The 22,200-nt window shown below is 47.8% G+C and overlaps 1 protein-coding gene across 7 annotated transcripts in view; it reads right to left on the bottom strand.

Annotated features, from left to right (window-relative positions):
- Nucleotides 1-929: 929 nt before the first annotated feature.
- Nucleotides 930-22,200, bottom strand: part of SLC25A48 (solute carrier family 25 member 48) — a 37,936-nt gene continuing 16,665 nt past the window's right edge. The window contains exons 5-8 of one of the 7 annotated variants that reach the window (XM_019740362.3): nucleotides 13,788-14,045; nucleotides 11,434-11,567; nucleotides 4,411-4,540; nucleotides 930-1,205 (exon numbers count right to left, since the gene is read on the bottom strand). In XM_019740362.3, coding sequence (XP_019595921.1) covers nucleotides 4,418-4,540; nucleotides 11,434-11,567; nucleotides 13,788-14,045 — 515 coding nt within the window. In that variant the 3' untranslated portion in view covers nucleotides 930-1,205; nucleotides 4,411-4,417. The other 6 variants (XM_019740363.3, XM_074313540.2, XR_002138037.3 and 3 more) reach the window with 6 other exon arrangements.

Genomic DNA, 22,200 nt, shown 5'->3' with positions numbered 1-22,200 from the left:
TCGCAGTGGAGGGGCTGTGAGGCGGAGAGACCAGGAAGGCATACTGAGGGCTTATTTCAAGGAGAGAACCCCTTGTTACAGATGAGACTGAACGTTTTCAACTTCCCTGTGCCTGAGCAATGCTGTGTCTTTGTGCTGGGTCTGTCAGGGCAGGGGATTTTCAGACATACTCTGTATTATTCAAGGGGGGGGGGGTACGAGGGAGGGGAGAAATCAAGGAAGACTCTTCCTTGGAGGACAAAAGAAGAAAAAAAGGAATCTAAGGATATTTTCCCCCACTGGGATTTAAGCCAGGAACGGTAAATCGATTCATCTGTATGTCAATTCTGAATGGCTGGTGGTAGCTATTCAGGCCACTGTGTTGAGAGGGATTCTGAAGCTGCTCATCAGGAAAGGGCTCTGTGATCAATTAGGGATGCCTGTTATGGGCACAGAAGTGGGAGTGGCCTGATGGACACACGCCACATAACAGCGGGAGAGCAATGACCTCCCCACATTGTTCTGGTGAGAAATAAAATTTAGAATCATGACATCATTCTAGAGAACAGACTGTGACCAAAGTATTTTATTTTGTTTTATTTTCTTCTCCATTGAAAAACAAGGCCCAGACAGCACCCACCCCACCCACACTCAGTGCCCACATCTGAGAAGCTCAATTAGTACGTGTGGCTGGCAGGGCAGGGGCGTGCCTACAGGACCTCCTCTGCCTCCACTGCCCTTTCATCCTCTGTGCCCTCCCTGCTCACCAGGCCCACAGCTGGGAAAAAGGAAGTGACACTGCCATCCTTAGTTTCTCTTCTCACTTGCATGGAGTGGGCTCCTGTCTGGGCTGGTGATATCGACAGGGGTCTAAACAGAGGGAAGGATGAGGGCAGCGGGTGTCTCTTGGAAGCCAGGCAGAAGCATCTGACACAGAAATGACCTGAAGCTGTTTTTTAATGTTTTTATTTGGCAACTTAAGAGACAACTGCAGTTCCTTGGTGATTTCCCAGTGAGTTGACAGTGGTCATGGGGGCAGGGTCTGCTTTGCCCCACCTTTTCCCAGGCGCCAGTGCAGATCTGAAACGGATGGTGACCGATCAGTGGTCCCTCCAAGGTGGCAGCTCAGTGAGTCCAGCTGGGAGGGGAGGAACAGGTTGCTCACAATTGAAAAGGAAGGGACTCTGAGGTCAGCAGGTTCTGGAGACACGGCTGTCAGCAGCAACCTGTAGCGGAGTGAGACCCTGGTTAGGTGACACCCTGGCCAGGTGACGCTGGCCCTGAGGAAAAAGGAGGAAAGATAACACTTTCATCTAAATGGGGTTATCAGTCAGCAAGACCCAGGAGTCAACCCATTTGTAACTGTTTCTGTGAAGCAACAACTTGCAAAATATCAGCGTGAGACAGACCGGTGAAAGGCTATGAGGTTGTCTGGGTGATTTGTAAATGTTCAAAACAAGACGTCACAGGAGGGAGACTATATCTCCTTTCCTTGAAAATAAATTTTTCCTGAAATTGAAAGTAGGCCATTGAGGTTTGGAGCATGAAAGCCATGGCAGGGGGCCAATCAGCATTACTGCAGGAAGGTTCTGGAGGCAGGGGATCTTGGTGGACAGGTAGGAATGGTGCAGTTGTAATCACGGGCCTCAGACAAGCCCCAGAGCTGACCACTGACCAGTGGTTGGGACCTCTCTTCTCTCACCAAAGGTCATCATCCTCGTATTTTCTGATTCTGGTTTCTCCATATGAACAGATAAACTAACCACATCACAAAACAACAACCTCATGCAGTGTTTCCTTGGTTACAAATGGCCTTTGGGTCACTCATATATTGACCTGGGAGAGAAATAACTGAACAGATGAGTGAAAAGAAAGTGTTCTTCTTACGACGTCGTGGGAGTTGGGGGAGCTCTGTGTCTGGGTGTTGGAAGGAGGCTGCAGCTGCTGGGGCTGGCCTCTCTCTTCTGCAGGAACTTGGAAACAGTTCAACATCATTCCCACCTCCTGTACCCAGGGACGCTTGAGATAGTCACCATCCTCTACCTCTTAGGGACTGCAGGCTCCCTAGTCCTCTAACACACATCATCTCACTGTCTTCAGTCTAGACTATGAGGGAGGCACTGGTTTCCATGTCGTCAACGAGTGGACGTCACCGCTGCCTGGATGCAGCATGACCTGCCTGAGATGTCAGAGCCACCTGGCAAGTTCAAATCCAGGACTTGTTAGAGAGCCTTGGTGTTCTTAGGTTAGAGCAGAAAGTTGAACTTCTTGGGTGAGGCTTGTTCAAGATGAGACTCTAAAGAATCACCGGGAACCCCCTATTCCAGCTGGGGGGCACCAGCCTCCTCTCCATACAACAGAGGAAAGGCAGACAGATATCTGTGCCTCTTGTACTTTCAGAGCACTTTCAAAAGAAAAGCTTCCAGTGGGGGTGGCCACTGCCCTGAACGGCCAAATCCAGAACAATCGGGATTTGGCTTGCTAGAAACTTCTTTCTTCCTCCTCAAGTAGCCAATCACCAGGGTGGTCACAAGTGGCAGGGTACTCGGGCAAGCATCCAGCCACTCTGGGCTGTGCCAGGTCTTGGCAGTAAAACCACCTTGCAGCTGAAGATTTAAGGACATGGAAAAATGGTCCTGGACTATTAAACGGGAAGAGCAGATTATAAAACTCTGTGTAAAGTAGGCTCCCATTTGGGGGGTACACATAAAAAACACTTGGGAGAATAATAACAAAGTCTTGGGATTATAGGTATTTTTATATTGCTCTTTCAGTTTATTTGTAATTTCTATTTTTCTACCATAAAAAATGCATTGATTTTATGATGTCACTTTCACCTCTGTATGGCCTGTGCCTCTCACGGAGCCCGGTAAGGCAGGGGTGAGGGTGGCAAATATCTGAGCATGTTTTTAAGAACTGGGCAACTACTCTTCCCTGCCCTGGACATAACCCCAATACAGTAACTTGTCACCTAAAATGTTTAATTATGCAAAATGCATTGCTACCCTTTTCCTTTTCTAAGAGAGGGCAAAAAGCCAGGAAAGCTGTGAATGTGGGTGCTTTAGTAAAAAGCTGAAAGGGTTTGATTTAAAGCCAGCATCTAGGGCTGTCCTGGGTTCACTCTAGTCAGTGTGACCACCCTTTCCCTGGCTCCGGGGTCTGGCCCATCCAGGCGTCCTAGCAGAGCTCAGCTGCCTGGGGAAGTGAGGCGGGAAGTTTGCTAGACCTTCTTGACAAAGACCATTTTTCCTGAGAGAATTTGCAGTCACCACAACCAAAGCAAAATGATTTCTCGGTGACTAGAAAATTCAGTGACTCACCCCATTTTGTCTTCTGAGCTTTGCAAGTGACCTGTTTGGGGCCAGAGAAGGAGAAACAAGAGAGGAAAAGATGAGAAAGAACTGAGGGGATATTGGAGGGTGATCATCCAGCCATTCAACTATGTTTCCAAGTGGCCATTTGTGTGCCAGTCTCCGTGAGAGGCACAGGCCATACAGAGGTAAAATAATAGTCACAGCTCTCTGGGGACATTCTCGTTGGCTGGAGAATGAGGAAAATCATTATGATGCAGAGGGTTGTGGTAGAGGTTGAGCAGGGGCTGTGGGAGGGAGCCTACAGCAGGCACAACTCCTCCTGGCTGAGGCATCAGGGCGAGCTTCCTGGAGGAGGAGACTTCTAGATGAAGGCCTGGATGACAGAGAGGAGTTGATGAAACCAAGAACAAGGGGGAAGGTGTGAGAAGAGGGTGTCGGTCAGGGACAGCATGTGAAAAGACCCAGAGATGAGAGTGAGGATGGTACGTATGTTTAGGAGGCGGGTGAAGACACGGCAAATAAGGACTGATGCTTTACCTAGAGGGCAATGGGGGGCCATTGAGGGCATTTGAGCAAGGGACTCTCTTGCTTGGATTTCTGTTCTTAGATCCCAGAGGCTGCAGTGATCTTTCTGCAGTGAAAAGGGGAGAAGGGGAGGGAGAGGATAGGGTCAGAGGCTGTCCCCCATGGCTCGGGGAGCCCATGGGTGGCTCTCAGAATCAGGCTCTGAGTTCGGTAGGGAGGTGGAGAGATTGTGTCCGTGTGACAGGGGTGGGCATCCTGGTTTGAGTCCTCACTTCTGAGCCTGGGTCACTAAATTTGTACAGTGAAACTACCCTTCTCTCCAAGGGCCGTCAAAGCTGCTGAATGAAAAACAGGTAGGTGAGCTTGCTGGAAACAGGTAAGTTCTGTGCTGATCTCAGTTACTGAGCCCTCGGCTCACCGCCAGTCACAGGTGGGCATTGGAGAAGGGCTTTTGGATGACGAGAAGAGTGGCAATCCTAGCCCTAGGATTAACACAGATTCGATAGGAAATGAATGACAGAGGAACATTTTCATGGCAAAGAGAGTTTCAAGATCCAGGACGCACACCTGGCTGGGCAGTAAGCACACTGACCTGGCACTCAGGGGCTGGTCACGGCGTGGCTCCCTCGGATGGCCTGCAGCGAGAGCTCATACCCAAGGAACATGGCCGCGCTCATGGGGAAACCCCGCACAGCGTTCACAGTGATGCCTCTGAAAAACACCTTTGGCAGGAGGTGACGTTATCACAGGGGACTGATCTACACCCTCTGCAGGGCCACCACCGAGGGGCAGAGAGAGGGCTGGCGGTGCTGCCCACTCAGGCCCCCTGTCCCAGGCTGGACCCCACAGAGCCCAAAGGACCACCTGAGACGGTGGAGACCTCAGGTGGAGTGGAGACCACCTGAGAAGCCCCAGCCACACCCGTGCCCTGACCCGGGTCACATCTGATGGCACTTTGCCTCCCAGATCCTGGTCAACATGCACTAAATACTATGGGCAAGCTGTTGAGTCCTGCAAACACATATATGCTTGCTTAATCGCTGCTCTCTCTTGTGAATACACATACACATGCACATGTGTGTGCATGCACACACACGATTCCAGGGAATCCAGGAGTCAGAGCGCTCCGCCCCACTCGCTTTGCAATGGTGGACAGAGCACCCAGCCATGACAGATGCTGTGGCAGGTGCTTCCCAGGACATCCCTAAGGGGTCGGCTGGGGGAGAGCTCAGGCTGTGCTTAAGATCATAGACAGAGTTGAGGCACAGCTTTGCCATGTCGTAGCTGCGTTACTTGGGCCAATGGCAACCTCTGGAACCTCAATCTCCCCAACTGTACAATGGGGGCAATAATACTATTGACCTGATGCAGCTGTTGAGGGAATAAATGAGGTGATGCTTTTAAGCACTTCCTCGGTGCCTGCCATGCAGTAAGTGCTCGTTAACTGCTGACCATCACAGCACCGTCCTTACGACCAACTCCTCAGAGTAGCACTCAACCTCGGTCATCGGTATGTGTGCCCAGGAGTAGCGGTCTGTCTTGTGAGCTGCTAAACTCAGCTTTTAATACAAGAAGACTGTATTTGTCCTTCATCACTAGGGAATATAAGATGCTTCCCTTTCTGAACTGCCCTGCCTGATACTGGGTAGAGACACTGTGATATAGCGTCAATGTGATGTAGTTCCAGCCCTCAGGAAGTTTATAACCTACTCGAGGAGCTAAGCCCCATTCAGGAATAACCACAATATCACCTAGAATGTGATGAGAACAGATAAGGGCTTTGGTGAGGGGTGGGGTGTGGTGGTGGGAGCTGTCCTCAAATGTCCTCTCTGGGAAGAGACAACACATCTAAAGGCAAGTGCCAAACCAAGCATAAGTGGCCTGAGCCCTGTCACGCATGAGAACCAAACCCGTTAACTGACTCCTGGATAATTTAGTAAGCTTATGAAATAGAACTGGTACTGTGATTTTAAGAAAGCAGAAATCCAACCCTTTGCATTTCCCCAGTTTCCTTGGTAGTCAGGGTAGGTGGAGGCCACTGTCATTGGCCAGGACATCAGGTGGCCTTCCTTCAGGAGACGTACCTGCACCTAGACGCTCTATGGCAGCCTGGGAGATGAAGCTTTATCAGGAAGGGGAGAGAAGGGCTTTGTGGACCTGGGCGGAAGCCTCGGCCCTGGGGAAGGGATCTGATGGACCAGGATCCCAGAGGTGAGTGAGCAAGTGGCTCCCCCAAACCCTGGAGCAATTCAGGTAGGGGGCAAGCGGGACCCTTGTAACCTTAGCACTCCTCTCTCGTGTCTAACCTTTCTGGAATTCCACCGGCTCACCCAGAGTGACTGAGGAACAGCAAGGAACTGGGTCAGGCTCCAAGAGGAAAATTCCACGCTAGGTACCCACAGAGGCTCCCCATGGCTCCAGGCTTGGCTCTGCAAGGCGAGGCGAGCCAGGCGGGACCCAGCATGGAGTGTGATCTTCCTTGAGCTGTGGGCCACTTCAGACCGAGATGTGACCCCCCTCCCCACCAGCTGTGGCTACTCTACTGTGAGGCCCAAAGGTGGCAAACAAAGCATAGGCCTCTGGCTTTTACCACGAGCTTTCAGAAAACAAAAAAACTAGACCGAGTCTCTCCTCGTGAAGCCTCAATGGCTCCCTACTGCCCAAGTTCAAGTCCACACCTTCCTTGGCCTGTCAGGACTGACATCCTCTGTTCCTATATGTTCTCTGGGCTGCCTCTTACACCCGACACTCTGGGCAGGTGAACACCCTGTCATTCCTCCTGCGAGACCAGCTCTTTCCCTCACTGGCTCTCTCCTGGCACGCTCCCCAGACCTGGCTGCACCTTCTCGTAGTTCTGCCAGGGCCACCCCAGTTGGATTATGGCCCATTGCCTTCTGTGCACTCCGTATTTCTGCCATCACACCACTTCTCACACCATCTTCCAGTTGCCCGAGGCTTGTGCAGCCTCTCATTAATAATAATCCCATTGAGGGTAGTGAGAGCAAGGCTGCGTGTGTAGCTTACCTCTGAATCCCCAGCACCTGCACTGTGCTTGGCCTAGAGGACCTCCATAAATCTTAATAAATGAATCGATGGATGGATGGATAGATAAGTGAATGAATGAATGAATGAATGAATGAATGAATTCCTTGGTGCAGAAAAGAATGGTCTCTGAGCTTAAAGAGCCCTGGTGGTGGCTGTGATAAAGGGGTATTCCTGGAGTGCAGGGAGGGTTCCAGACCCCCGAACAGCAGAACCAAACAGCAATCACCCCTGGTGCCTCAGGAAGCTTCTCTACTACAAATGTTCCTCCCCATCTCGCCGTAGCGTCATCTAATCTCATCCCACTGTCATAAGGCCCTTCACACCAGTCACCTCTGTGGAGCTAACAGACACCAAGTCATTCCTCCAGCCTCCTTATTTCCGATGGCAACTCTCCAAGGATGAGCCACAGCCCAGTGGCCCATGCCGCCCCTCACAGCAAGCAGAGAATGGATCCCAAATGACCAGGCCTTTCTTCTGTTATGACTTGGGAATGCCCTGCAAGTCCATGGATGTCTGATTCCCTCTATCACGAAGGCTACTTTATGGGTAATCGTTAAGTGAGTTACAAAGGGCTACTAAGCATGGACATTATTTTACTCCTTTCCAATCAATTCTTTATTACCACTGAGTTCTTCTTCCCTGGGAAAGTGGCAACAAGTTGGCACAGGGCTTTGTACTCTGTCTCAGTGAGCTGCAGTAACACTTTGAGAATGGATACTCCATAAAGGCAACTGGGACTGGAGCCATCCCTTGGCCCTGGGAAACTGCGTTCCTCCTGCTGGGGATATGACTGGGAGACAACTCAACTTTCCAGGACTGGGCGGGATTTTTTTATGTTACTATTTATGTTTATATGCAAACACACGTATAAATGTACTTAAATATGCATACACACATATATGATTGCACGGGCTGTAAAGATTTTTGAAATATATCACAAGAAATAACAGTGATTGCCTTTGAGAAAGGACTGGTACCCACACAAGACACATTTAGATGGCAGATCCTCTTTTACGTTTTGAAGCTTTCTATGTTCATACACAATCCATTTTTATAACCCACTAATAAAAACAGTTAAAAATTAATCTCAGTCAATGAAGTGGTTAACGAAGCTGAATATTGCTGTCTCTGCTTAACATCTGTGTCTGAGTATAAATTATGGATCAAATGTTATCAAGATTAAAAAATTGATCATCTGGACTCGGTTGCCCTGTAGGACTTTTTTTCTTTTTTCTTTTTCTTTTTTTTTTTTTTTTTTTAACAGAACACAGTAATTTTTGGAGGAAATAATATCAGTAATATATTCTGCCTCTACAGACTTTTTTAGAATTGTGACACATTAATATTTTGGATAACAGACAAAAATATCTCATATTAAACGGAAGAGCTCATTTGAATCTCTCCTACATGTCCCTCTGTACTTATTGGTTGAATCACAAATTGTGCTTCTGCCAAAATAAACAAACAAACAAACAAATAAACAAAAAACGATGGCAGATACCAGGAATCCATCTCCCCACCTGGACAACAATTGTACTGGCAGAATCTGTCAGATGTAACTATTTTGGAATTCTAGAGTTTATTGAAGGCTTGCAACTTCCAGGGGAAGGTTTGGACAGTAAATCATGATTAAGTTCAGTCAATTTCAGCTCTTAGCACAACAGCAGTTACCCATCCCCTGCTCAACCCCTGTGCAGGAAGCGGTGCATGTGTTTCTGGAGCAATCTGCACAGTTTACAGGGGCCAGGATAGGCAATAAGGACCCTGTCCTCCCAATATTGGAGATCTGTTTCTGATCACTGATTGCTGTTTCTGATCACGGAGGTGTAAAGAGAAGGGTGGTCTTTGTTGTTTCGCCTGCCACCATTGATGCAAACCCCTCCCCCTCAGGCTGAAGTGACTTCCAGGGGATTTAAAGGGATAATGCCCTCCCTCTTCACTTTTCTCTTTTTTCCCATTTTGGAAAGAAGACATTAAAGACTAGGATAATCAAAAGCAATGACATGTTTGGGGAAAATTAGAAAGTGACTGTGCATGCCCAGGGAAAGGTGCAGGCTCAGAAAATACATAAAAGGACCTTACGTTCACACGTGATCCTTGGCACAGAGACAGCCTGCAACAAAAAATCTATCATTTGGCCTTAGTTGCCCTGTAGGACTCTTTTTTTTTTTTTTTTTTTTTTTTTTTTTTTTTTTTAACAGAGCACAGTAATTTTTGGAGGAAATAATATCAGCAACATATTCTGCCTCTACAGACTCAGAAAAACAAAATAATAACAAAAAACACTAAACCCATGGAAAAAGAGAAGAATCTGATTTCCAGAGTAACCACATTATTAGATTCAAATGTCTAGTTTTCAACAAAAAAATCACAAGGCATACAAAGAAAGGGGAAAGTATGGTCCATTCAAAGAAAAAAAAAATAAATCAATAGAAACAGTCCCTAAAAAAGACCTGATAGCAGATATACTTGACAAAGACTTTATAACAACTGTCTTATAGATGCTTGAAGAACTAAAGGAAGATGTGCAGAGAGTGAAGAAAATGATACATGAACAAAATGGAAATATCAGTGAAGAAACAGAAAACTCAGGAAAAAATAAATTGAAATTCTGGAGCTGAAAAGTACAATAATTGAAACGAAACATTCACTGGAAGGATTCAGAGCCATATTTCAGCAGGAAGAAGAAAGAATCAGCAAACTTTAAGATAGGACAATGAAAATTACTGAGTTTGAGGAACAGAAAGAAAAAGATTGAAGAAAAGTGAACAGAACCTAAGGGACCTATGGGAAACTATGAAGTGGATCAACATATGCATTGAGGAAGTCCCAGAAGGAGAAGAGAGAGAGAATATTTGAAGTAATAATCGCTGGAAACTTCCCAAATTCAATGAAAGACATGAATATAAACATCAAAGAAGCTCACAGATTCCAAAAGATGAACTCAAAGAGAACCACACCAAGACACATTATAATAAACTTTCAAAAACAATGAGAGAATCTTGAAAGCAGCAAGAGAGAAGCGACTCATTACACAAAAATGGTCCTAAATAAGATTATCAGCAGATTACTTATCAGAAACTTTGGAGGCTAGAAGGCAATGGGCCAATATACTCAAAATGCTAAAAGAAAAAAATAATCAACCAAAAATCCTATATCCAGCAAAACTATGGAGTGAGGGAGAAATTAAGACATTCCCAGATAAACAAAAGCTGAGGAAGTTCATTATCACTAGATCTACTCTGCAAAAAAAATGGTCAAGGGAGTCCTGCAGGGTGAAATGAAATGACACTGGACAGTAACCTGAAGCTGTATGAAAAAATAAAGATCTCAATAAAAGTAAATTCATAGGGAGAGTGACATCAGCATCATGACAGTACAAGATGTCCCCGTATTGTCCCCATCTCAATAACAAAAATTCTACGAACAAAAGTGCCTCTATGGGAGTTGTGAAATCTGGCACCATCTGCCAAGGGACCCAAGAGAAATGTCTCCCATTTGTATATCAGGTAATAGGCACAGACCTCAGTACTGGTGGTAGCCTGTAACTGGCTCCACCCCTCTTGGTCATGGTCCAGGAGCACCTGGAGAGCACTGCCTTGGGCAGTCACCCACAGATGACAGAGCCTTTGTGGAAGTCCAAGTTTCCAGAGGAAAAGTTTCAGCACTCCACTGGAGCAAAAAAAATGCAAGTTCAGATACATTGGAGTGGGCAGTTAATAAATACTGCAGATTTAGGACAAGGAAGGCACATGAGAAAAAGCCCAGAGCTGAGTAGTAACATTAACTCTGATAAAATTACTAACACTAATGCTGATGACCAATGGCTAACTCTTTCTAAATGTTCTCTATGTGTGATACACTAAGCTAAGCACTGTTTATATGTCTAATTTAATTTCACCCACAAATACCTCTGGTGTTCATGGTAGGGATGGTTATCCTTGGAGAAACGGAGCCCCTGAGAGGTGAAGCAACTTGTCTGGATTCCTCCAGCTCACAAGTAGCCAGGCCTGGCTTTGAACTCAAGCCTGCTGACTCTAAGAGGCATGTCCAGAAAATTTGGGTGCAAGAAGGAGAAAAGAGAAGGGAGACAAGGCCAGGTTGGAGGCTGCCTCAATAGGTAAAAGCAGAGGTGATAGGGTCTGGACTTCCCTGGGTGGAAGAGCACATAACAGATGAAGGAACTGGAACTTTTCAGATGTGATGACTGAGGTGGTTCTGGGACTTCCCACTTAGAGAGAGGGCAAAGCTGAGGTACCGAGCATAGAGTGAGGAAGGACCTCCCAGCCTATCTTGATAAGAAGGCAAGGTTTGATGACACACAGACGTGGGTCCAGGTCCTAGCTCTGCCGTGTACTAGCTGTTTGACCTCAGGTGGGACGCACACCCACTTCCTCCACCAGCCTGGGGCAAGGACTGGATGAGACAAGTTTCTCTCACAAGGCTTGAAAAATGGTCACTGTCAGCACCTCAGTTTTCCTTCTCTATAATCTCACATCCCCTAAAATGCCTGAATCCCCACCCCTTCCAGGGACTGACACTGACCCTACATGACTACTGTCAGGCTTACTTTAAGACCGTCCTTCTGGTAACTCTGGGAGATACAGTCCAGGACACCTTTGTATTTGTTTAAATAAACTCCGTCAGCTTGGAGTCGACTTTTCACGACATCCATAGGAGTCGCTGTCCCCCAAGAAATTGCTCCTGTAAAGAGAGAGACAAACAGGAGTCAGGGGCTGGCTGATTGGGGTCTGGAGGGGACCCTGCAGATTCCCACCATTCAGAGGCTTAATAAGCTGCCAAGGGAAGTGGAAAAGCTCGGGGTTAGGACCTGTGAAGGCCATTCCTGATCCTCTTGCTGTGGGACTTTGCAGAGTTCTCCTACATCCACTAGGCCTTGGGGTTGTCCTCTTCATGGGGCTGTGAGGATAAATAAACGGATGCCTGTGAAGCATTAAGCACAGTGCCAGGTCCATAGCCAGTGCTTCATAAGCAGAAGCCTTGTATCCGCAGCTTTTATTGGAGAAACAGGAACAGGCCCCACCTGTACTTTGCAGCACCTTCCCAGGGCACCAGGGGAAAGAGCCCAGGGGAAGGCATGAGGCCGAAGGCTTGCCACTCCCCAGAGGCAGGATTTACGCTGCACATAAAGAAGCTAAACAAACACTTGCAGGTAGGTCGCTGGCTAAGGAAGGGCCAGCCTGGGGCTTGCAAGAAGAGCAGGAACAGGTCTTTAAAAATCTCTTCTCTTTTCCAGATATATGGAATAGGAGACTTGGGACCACATGCCCCTGGGTCATCCTTGTTGGATACGCTCGGGCACCCTAGTTTGAGCGCTTCTGTGACTTTAAGGGACTCCAGGACAACTCCACCAGGTTATTGTGTAAACACAAAAACTGGCACATTCTTGGATGGGGAGAGAAAAACAAACTGATGCAAAGTCCAAGGCAGCTGGTTTGGAAGGTTTTGTAATTGCTGTCCAGAGGCTTCTAAAAGAGGCCTTCACCTGCCCCAGGCCCTCCGTCCTCCCAGCCTCCAGCCCCTGTGGCGTCCTGCCCATGGCCTTTGGGGAGCCCTCTGGACTTCTCCTCCCTCCTGCCTCCTGCCAGGATGATGCGCTGCCTCCCTGTCCCTCAGCTCACAGGCCAGGGTATTACAAATCGAGGTTTGCCTGCCAGGCCACTCACACCTGCTGTCACCAGAAATGAGACCAGATGGGGCCTTGTTTGTCCTATCTGCCAGCACGTACCTACTGTGCACTTACTAGGAGGTGACACAGGCCAGGCCTCAGACCCATGGGGGTGGAGGGAGAGCACTGGTGTTTGGTGGCTAAGATGTGGGCTCTGTTATGTGTTGGCTGAATTTCAAGCGTAGCTAATTATGATGATAAGGAGGAGAAGGAATGATAATTTTCTTCTCTCCATCAGATCTTTCCCATCAGCATGAAACATGCCATGTTACCAGCCTCCTTAGAAAACAATCCTCTCTTGAATTCCATGCCCTCTCTGGCTATTGCTGCATTTCTCTCTGCCCCATTACAGCACAGCCAAACCCCTCAGAAGTGCTGTTCTCCAATTTCTTTCATCCTACTCTCTCCCTCGAGCCCAATCCAATCAGGCTTCCACACCCTTCTCTTCACCAAAATGGGTCTTGTCAGAGTTCCCAATGACCCATACATCACAGAGGCCCTGTGGTGGCAAAGAGACCCCTGTGGCTGGAGCAGAGCAAATCAGGGGACAGGAGCAGAAAATGAGCACAGATAGGTAACAGGAATCCAGGTCATACAGCAACTTGAAAACAACAGATTTCATTTTCAAAGCTCAGCGACAGGAAATGGGGATGCAGGATGGTTCTGAGTAGGGAGGTTAAGTAATCAGTCCATGGTCACAAAATGAGTAACTGTGGATTTGAACTTGGGTCTTTCTGACTGCAGAGTCCCAGCTATACTGTCTACGCTAGCTGTATGACCTTGAGTGGGTCACTTCATCTCTCTGAACCTGAGCTTTCTAATCTGAAAAATGCGGAGACTGAGTCCTACCTCCTGAAGCTAAGGAAATCTCACATGAGAAAAGTTTGCAGTGTGCTGATAGTCAAAAAAGGTGAACCATGACAACAGATTTCATTTTCAAAGCCCAGCGATACTCGCAACAGAATAAGGTGCTCAAAATATGTTTTCCGACTGAAAGTTAAATGGGTCGAAATAGGGACTTGCCATCCCCAGAGGTCCAGAGGGAAGAGGATGGGAGAAAGAGGGGGGACTATTCCCTAGTCCTAGCCCTTCCTCTGCTTGACATAGTAGGTACTTAGCAAACAATTCTTGGGTAAATCGTGCCCTTCCTTGGGGCTGAGGAGGGCATGGTAGACTCCCCAGCTGTCCCACTGCCATGGCCAGCACAAGGACAGGAATCAGCGCTGCTGCCTTACCTGCCATACCACCTGCCAGCCATACGGCACAGGGGCTGGGGCCTGCAGAGGCCTCGGGTGTGATCCAGTCATTCAGGAGCACATAGGGGATGAAGTAGAGGCAATAGCCTGGCACGTCCCTCAGCAGCATGGCGCTGGCTCCCCGGTACAGCCCTGCCAGGCCCTCAGTTCGCACGATGGTTGCAATGCAATGCACAGGTCCCTGGTAGGCTGGCTGCTCCCCAAGAGCTGCTGCCCTGGGCTTCAAACCAAGATTGGCTGCAAAGACAGCGGGGAGAAGATGACAAGTGACCCGGGGCAACAGAGCGGTCATTCTCTGGCACTGGAGCTAGCCCATGGACCGTTCCCACACATGGCCCATTGGTTTTTACCAAACCTTCTGACCTTCTTGGCACTCAAACCAGGATTCTGAAATCCCAACATAGAGCACCTGCCAACATGTGTGACCAGAAGGGAGACAATCCTGGCCAGGTAATAAAGCACCAGTTGCCTTGAATGTCCAGAGGGTATCTGGTCAACCATTGTTATGCTTTCTGAGCAGATGTGACTGCAGAATGCCTAGGAGCAAATATGACAAGCTATACTGATTTCACACACTGTGTGTGTGTGTGTGTACACACTTGTGCACAGTGTGGTAAAACAGTATGTGAGATTTGGACCCAGACTGTCCTGGTTCCAAATCCTGGCCCCACCACTTACAAACTTTCTGTCCTTGGTAAGGTCACATTTTTCAGCCTTTTATTTAAAAAGAAGACAGGCCTATACTGTAGTGTATACTTGAAAGTTGCTGAGAGTAGATTTTTAAAGTTTTCACCACACCCACACTCACAAAATGGTAACTGTGTAGGTGATGGGTGTGTTAACTACCCTTATCTTGGTAATCAGTTTGCAATATACACATGTATCAAATCCTCACATCGTGTACCTTAAACTTACACAGTGTTCTATGTCAAATATATCTAAATAAAACTAGAAGAACATGTTTAAAAAACAAAAGGAGAGCAGGTTGTTGTGAGTATAAATACATCAATACCGACAAATGCTCCGTGTGGTTCTAGGAGCTTGGCAGGGATGCAAAAGGTATCCACAGATTATCAGTGAGACCAAGGCGACTGGCATGAGTCAGGGGCAGGATGCACTGGCTGGAGGGCTGGGCAAGTTCTCACTGACTCACTCCAGCCCCGGCCACACTGTGCCCCGAAACACCTGTCAGGCAACTCTGGTGCCATCGGCCCCTCAAAGTCCAAGTGCACAGCTACTGTCCCTGTCTGACCTTGGGGGTCTCTGCCGGCAGATCATGGGTTACGTCTGTAGCTTCTTCTAGGGGTGTAGGTCGCCAGCTGGCAGTGCCTCTGTCTCTGGCATTTACTCCTTCCACGTGGCTGACCCCGTCTCCCTGTCTGCTGCTCATCTCTGCTGTGGACCTGTTAGCATCGCTTTGACTTATGGACAGAGAAAACTCCCAGTCCCCGTGCAGATAAAGCAAACTCTTATTCTCAACTTTTCCCCTTCTTGAAGAACTAACAGGACATGTCCAGGAAAGAGATAAAACGAAGCTTGCCTTTGACCACACTCTGCCAACAGAGACCGTAGTGGTCAGACCAGGAGACAGCAGTCCTGTGCCCCTGGACTTCGAGGGGCCCATAGCACCAGTGGTGACAGACAGGTGTTTCAGGGCACAGCCTGGCCAGGGCTGAAGTGAGTCAATGAGAACATGTCCAGCCCTCCAGACAGTGCATCCTGCACCAGAGTCATGCCAATCATCTTGGTCTCACTAATAATCTGTGGATACCGTTTGCATCCCTGCCAAGCTCCTAGAACCATGCTGAGCATGTGTAGGTATTACTGCAGGTTTAATTCCCAATATGTACCACCTCAATTCGTTTTTACACATGCTGGCAAAGAGGCAGATAGCTTTCACTACAGAGTTGAACTTCTAAATCCCCTATGGAGGTCCATCTTTATCAGAGGACACATTATGACAAAATATTCAGCTGCATGACTCCACAGTCCAAACTGGAGCTCTGGGAGTAAAGTACAGCCTGTCCTTTCACATATCCCAGAAGTAGCTGAGGTCGAGGGCGAGGTTTCTATTTGCCTAGGAAGTGTGCTTGAACAAACTAAGCCTGTATTTTCCTTTTGTGTGGGGACAAGAGAGTAATGAGTGCCATGTGCGTTAGGCCAACTGCAGTGCGGGCAGGAGATGGAGTCCCATTCACTTCTATAGTGCATCCCACAGGAAGTGAGCAGGGGTGGTGGTCACTTAGGGGGGCGCAGGGCCCTCTGAGCTCAGAGCAAGATCAGACACTGTGCTGTTTGAAAGCCCACTGAGAAGTCACTGGGCATCCCTTCCTCTCCCAAATCCATTGTGATATTGCTACGGTCATCCCGGGGAATTTTGGCATTAGACAGAATAGATGTAATTGTTCTGACAGAAAAACTCTGCCTGGGCCATGCTCATGTCCAAGTGCAGTGGTCTGGCCCAGGAACCAAAGTTTTCAGGAATCAACTATGGGCACAACGTAGCTTTCAGAAATTACTGATTGAAGGAGTATGTCTGATAACATTCTGCTTGCTTGGATATAGCGATGTTGAACAAAGGACTTGCTCAACCGGCAACTAGTTATGTCAACAAAAAAACCTGAACTTGTTTCCTTTTGTTTCCGGGGTGAGCAATAAGGAAATTCTTTTACATTCTCCCAGGTTTGTTACATGAGCAATCTAGCTTTTATTGCTCAGGAATGATCCATTTACGAGTATTAAAGCAATACAATTGTCAGGGTGAGTACCATCGCCTGCAATACTGACACGAATCTGAGCTGGTGGCCAGTGCCTTCTGTGCACAAATTGATACTGCAAAGCCCTTGGAACTCCTTCTAACTCCCCCATCTTCAATATTTAAAAAAATAAACAAAAAAAACCTTATTTGGAAATAATTTCAAGTTTGAAAAAAATAACAAAAAACAAAAATTGTACAAAAAACACGCCCTTATATACCCTTTAATCAAATTCACCTATTGTTAACATTCTACCTCATTAGTTTTATGGTTTGTGTGCTCTCCCCACCTACCCACCCACCCACCTGCTTCTCCCTCAAACATGTGCGTGCAGCTGAATAGAGCAGATACCACTGTCCCCACACATGAACTTGCCTGGCCCGTGTTCGTCTCCAGGCAACAGTGGCCTGACCTGGAGTCAACGTTTTTATGAGTCTGTTAGGGGTAGGACATGGCTTTCAGGAGTTACAGACAGAAGGACAGTTACTGATAAGGTCCTCCCAATCTGGAGGTGCCAATGCTGGGAAAACGCTTGCCAAACCTTGAACCAGCCTTATCAACAAGACCTAAACCACAACCAAATCTGCACTTTTTTTTCTTTTTTCCCAAAGTAAGCAATCAGGAAATTCTTTTGCACACACATACATATTTTTTTCACACATACATACATAAGTTTATTTTCTGAACCATGTCGGGGTGAGTAACATGCAAACGTGGGTCTTTACCCCCAAATACTTCAGTATGTGTTTGCTAAGAATAGGGCTATTGTCTTCCCACAGTACAGTTATCGGCTCCATAACCTACTCTGACAATAGTTTTATCTAATGTACTGTCTACACGCTCATCGTCATTTGATCTCATAATGACTTTCATAACATTCTTCCCCCTCCCCAGGACACGATCCAGTCTAATCAGGTACTGCATTGAGTTGTCATGTCTCTGTTGCTTCCTTTACTCTGGAGCCTTTCCACAGCCTTTCTTTGTTTTTTTATGACACTGACCTTTTTAAGAGTACACTGCCTCCTTTCTTGTAAACAGAACTTTCCTCATTTGAGGTTTGTTTGATGTTTCCTTGTTATTACGTTGAGGTTATGCATTCGTGGCCGAACCTCCTCCCCATTTTCACCTCTTTCCCCATGAAGATCAATCACTTTCAAGAGCCCGTGGTCTTCTTCTCTGGCCTCCTGTCCTTGTTGTATAGTTTGTTTTTAAATCGAGGTATAATTTACATTCAATAAAAGGTGCAGCTCGTAAGTATACAGTTGGTGAATTTTGACAACTGCATGACCTCTGCTACCATATCCTACTGAGAAAATGACATCTTATGCTTGAAACAAACTGTTTTGGTCACAACCCACTCAGGCAGAGCAAAGATTACAAGCCTACCTACCCTCTCCTGCCTTTCAAGGTGAAAGAACTCTGTGACCTCAATGATGTGTTGTTCAATGAGAAGCAAATCTTTCTTTTAGATGATGGTTGTTACATACGTTATGGCCATTTTTTCCTCATGTGTGTGCTATTGTGGGAAACACAAAAAAAAATTTACTTACCTATTCTAATAACTCATAGTAGCTTCCTGTCATGTGTGTTTTCTAAATCCATGGACATGGAAAGGATAACTGCTGCTCTATGGGTTGGACCCATTTTCTGTATTAAAAAGGAACTTTTAGAGGAAGCGGGGGGCCCCCAACCCATGCCAGAAGCTGTACCCCTATTATGATTTATTCTGGTTACTGCCGTTTTCTGAGTGTGTGTTTTGCCCTAACTGATGCAGTGAATTTCCTGGTGGCAGGAAGCACACACGGTGGCATGTCCCAGGGCACTGTGCCCACATGGGCTGCACAACCACTCAGTGAACACCTGAGCTTCTCATCAGGCAGATCTCAGCACCGGCGCCTCCCAAAGCGTCAGCATTCACCCAAGCCTGGCCCTGTCTGGTCCTTGTGCCAGAGGCTGTAGATACTAAAAGAAACTCCCAAACCATGGTCCGCTACCTCTGGTCTGATAATCTGGAAGCATCCAGCAACTGGCATGTCCGTCCTCCAGCAGACAGTCTGGGTATAACCTCTGTGGTGTGGGTTTGAGCAGGCTGATGTAACCCTACATTCACTTTGCCAGGATATTAGCAACCGGAAAACTCTTGCCCACTTCCTGTTTCCAAAGGATCCAGCAGTTTCCTCGTGATCTGAAGGGTCCAAGGTATGCAGATGGTTTAGTAGAAAGAACTCCTAGATTAGGAGCAACTGGGATTTGCTTTGCTGCTCAGTGCTATGCAAAGGGCTCATCCACACTGAGGCTCAGTTTCCTCATCGCCTACAAACAGGGAAGAAAAAACGGCCTGTCCACCTCATCTGGCTTTTCTGAAAGCTAAGTGAGAATGTTGGCAAATGTACTTTACTAAAATGCGTGTTGTGCAAATGTACTTTACTCGAGGCAAATAGTTATCATTCCTAATTTTATTACCCTGTTCTGATGTGACCTCGGATTCCGGAAGTGCCGGACCTGCCAACCTCAGGCAGCTGTGGCCCGCTGCCAAGCCTACTGTGGGAGATTGTGAATGCCCGCACGGGGCCAAGAACTACCCATACTGGTGTCAAGTCCAGAAATCAGGACAATACTTGCTCTTGTCAATTGATTCAAAGAACAAACGAATGAGTCACCAATGCACGGAACTTGCACGAAGGTGTGCTATGGTGTGTGTCCTTTATTCATCTCTGGTAGCTACGTGAGACTGCAGTTTGAAAAAGACTCAGTCAAAAGGTCCAGAATTCAAGGACTCCTCCCGAACTGCATGGCTATATACCTGGCTGCTCCGCAAACCTTCTCCTTCCACTTTTGGGCTGCCATTGCACCAACCCTTACTCCCTATTGGCAGCCCACAGCCTACTTGAGAAGCAGGCCCAGGCTGTATGGTTCTGGATTGTCTGCAGTTTTTTATGCTTCTTGTCATGCTTCAAGGGTTCCTGTCTCCCTTTAGGCGTCCCCTCAGGGAACGTAGCATCAATATTTCCTGCTCTACACTAAGGAAGTCTTGGAAAATCCACTGTATTAGAAGGCTCCTCCTCCCCAAGGCCGATCTGCCTGGGGAAGAGTTTTTCTTGGCAGCCACACATCTTGATGATAACAATAAACTATGTAGCCAAAGGGATCGACTGATGTATTGAAGGCTCTGAGGCACAGTCGGTGACCTTCCCAGACAGACATTTCTGGCGAGTCAGGGAAACCGGACAAATGGTTTCGCCCCATTTGTCACCGTACGGATTCTTGGGTTCAAATGGGATTTCTGTTCTGGTATGTATTCGATGATCTCGCCTGCCCAAATCCACCCCTCAGCTAACCTCTCTTCTATGACCATCTAGCCCAGCTTCTCTCCTCTTAGCATGTCCAAAAATTAGGACATTTTCCTCTTCAAATACTGGCCACACTCTCTCCCCTTCATTCAATTCAGATGATCTTGAACATGGTAGAGCCAGGCCTTCTGAGGCAAGCTCCTTCAACTTCCTTCCTCTTTCCCTCAAAATTCTCTCTGAATTGTCTTTCCTTCTGCTCTCCCAATACGGAAAAGAAAGGCTTTTTCCTTCTCCACCCCTTGGTCTTTATTCCCAGTGTCACCCCAACTTCTGCAATTCTCCCCCTTTCACTGAAATTCCTGCCCCTACTTTGGTGACAGGAGTCTCTCAGGACCCTGTTTCCAAGGGCAGTTGAATGAGCATAGACACATCACATAAGCTGAGCCTCAGTTTCCTCACCTATAAAGTACAGAGAATGAAAATGCCTACTTCATAGAGTTATGATGATTTAATCATGGAATGTGTGTCAGCGCAATGCACACTGTATGGGCTCAAAAATTGTTAACTACTTGGGCAGCTGGTTGGCTCAGTGGTTAGAGCGCAGTGCTCATAACACCAAGGTTGCCGGTTCAATTCCCACACGGGCCAGTAACCTGCGCCCTCCACAACTCGATTGAAAACGACCTGACTTGGAGCTGATGGGTCCTGGAAAAACACACTGTTCCCCAATTTAAAAAAAAAATTGTTAACTACAGCTGTGAGTGTCATTACAGTACTCTGCCCCTTCCCAAACTTTTTTTACAATTTTCCTGTCAGTGTCCACCCTCTTCTTTCTGGCAGCTCACCTGGCCTTTGCACCTAATGTCATGACTTCCACCGCTATTGCTATGTCTGCCTATCCCGTCTGCACCTCCAGCCCTGGCATTCCAGCTGCAGCCCAGGCACCTCACACAACACGTGCCGAGCTGAACTCATCATGTTCTCACTCGAGCCTGTCCCTTCAGCCCGGTTCCAAAGCAGCAGCAGAGTCACTAAGCATGTACTTATCACATATCCATGCCAAGCGCCGTCTCATACACTTCCTTTACTACCTAATTCCCTGTGTGTGTGGGGGTGCCAGCTGCCCCCCGCCCCAGTCATTCAGCTTTGAAATCTGGCTCATTTTTGACACTTCCTTCTCTCCTGCAAGGCCTGTTAGTTCTACAGCATCGGTGCCATTTTCCTCCCTTCCACAGCCCCGTGTCAGACTTCCTGGCCTGTCACCTGGTCTGTGGCAGCAGCCTCCAAATTCCCACCCCTATTCCCAATTCCGCCATTCCCACTTCTCCCACCTCTTCTGAAGACCAGATCCGTCTTCCCACCACACAGCTCTACTTGGGTCGTTCTGGTGTCCTGGACGCTTCACTGCCTGTCCAATGGCACCGAAGCCCATCCTCGGCTAAGAAAGCCACGCTCTTCACAACTCACCCGCACCTTCCCTCCCTGCGTGGCGTGTTGGCACTAACCTAACTGCTTCCACATCCTGCAACACGTTCGCCTTTCCTGCCACAGACTCCTTTCCTAGGCGGTTCCACAGTCTGAAATACCTGTCCATCCCCATAACCCCATCTCCAAATCCTGGCCAGTATTCAAAGACCTGGTCAACAGCCACTTCCTCTCTGGAGCCTTCCTGATCTGCACAGACGCTGAGGTTCCAGAGCCTTCCACAGGCCCTTTCCATTCTATACATCTGACTCCCCACCAGCTTGTGTGCTCCCTGAAGGCAGGAGCTGTAGTCTGAATACCTGATTTACCTGGTCTGCTTGGCTCAGGGCAGAGCTCAGGAAATGCTTGTGAATGAACGAGTCAGAGTGAATTCACACAGGGATAACAGTCAGCCCTGCGCCTCCAGCTGGGCCTGGTGAAGTTTCCAGGTTGGTCAGTAGAGTTAAGGCCCAGTCCTCTAACCCCCCTAACTCTGCCCTCTGGAGGTATGGAGGGCCTTGTGTGCTGCACATTAATTAGGCTCTTAATTGCAAACAGAGACCTGAAAGCTCCCAGATGGGGCAGCAGTGAGTATCATTGGCCATCGGCCCGCAGGATGTGACTTGACCCAGGCAGCAGAGGGACCACAGCCCTGACTTCCAGCTCTGGCCCAACAGGGCACCCAGTGGCGCTCATGTCTATGCAAAGGATAATGATGACTTTAAAAGGGAGGGTTTCTTCACAGGTGCCTTCCCATCAAGGTCACATCCAGCTGAACTCAGGCCAGCTTTTGGTTGTTTGCCAAGTGGCAGAGGACCCAGGAGAAAACCTCAGTTAAGGAGGAAGCGTTTACATGAGGGACAACAGCTGTTTCATATGCAA

This window comes from Rhinolophus sinicus, chromosome 5, assembly GCF_057876585.1.
Source record: "Rhinolophus sinicus isolate RSI-liver-muscle chromosome 5, RSI-T2T, whole genome shotgun sequence".
Classification (NCBI taxonomy): Eukaryota; Metazoa; Chordata; class Mammalia; order Chiroptera; family Rhinolophidae; genus Rhinolophus; species Rhinolophus sinicus.
Note: the sequence above shows the minus strand (reverse complement) of the source record. Positions and strands in the feature narration are given on the sequence as shown.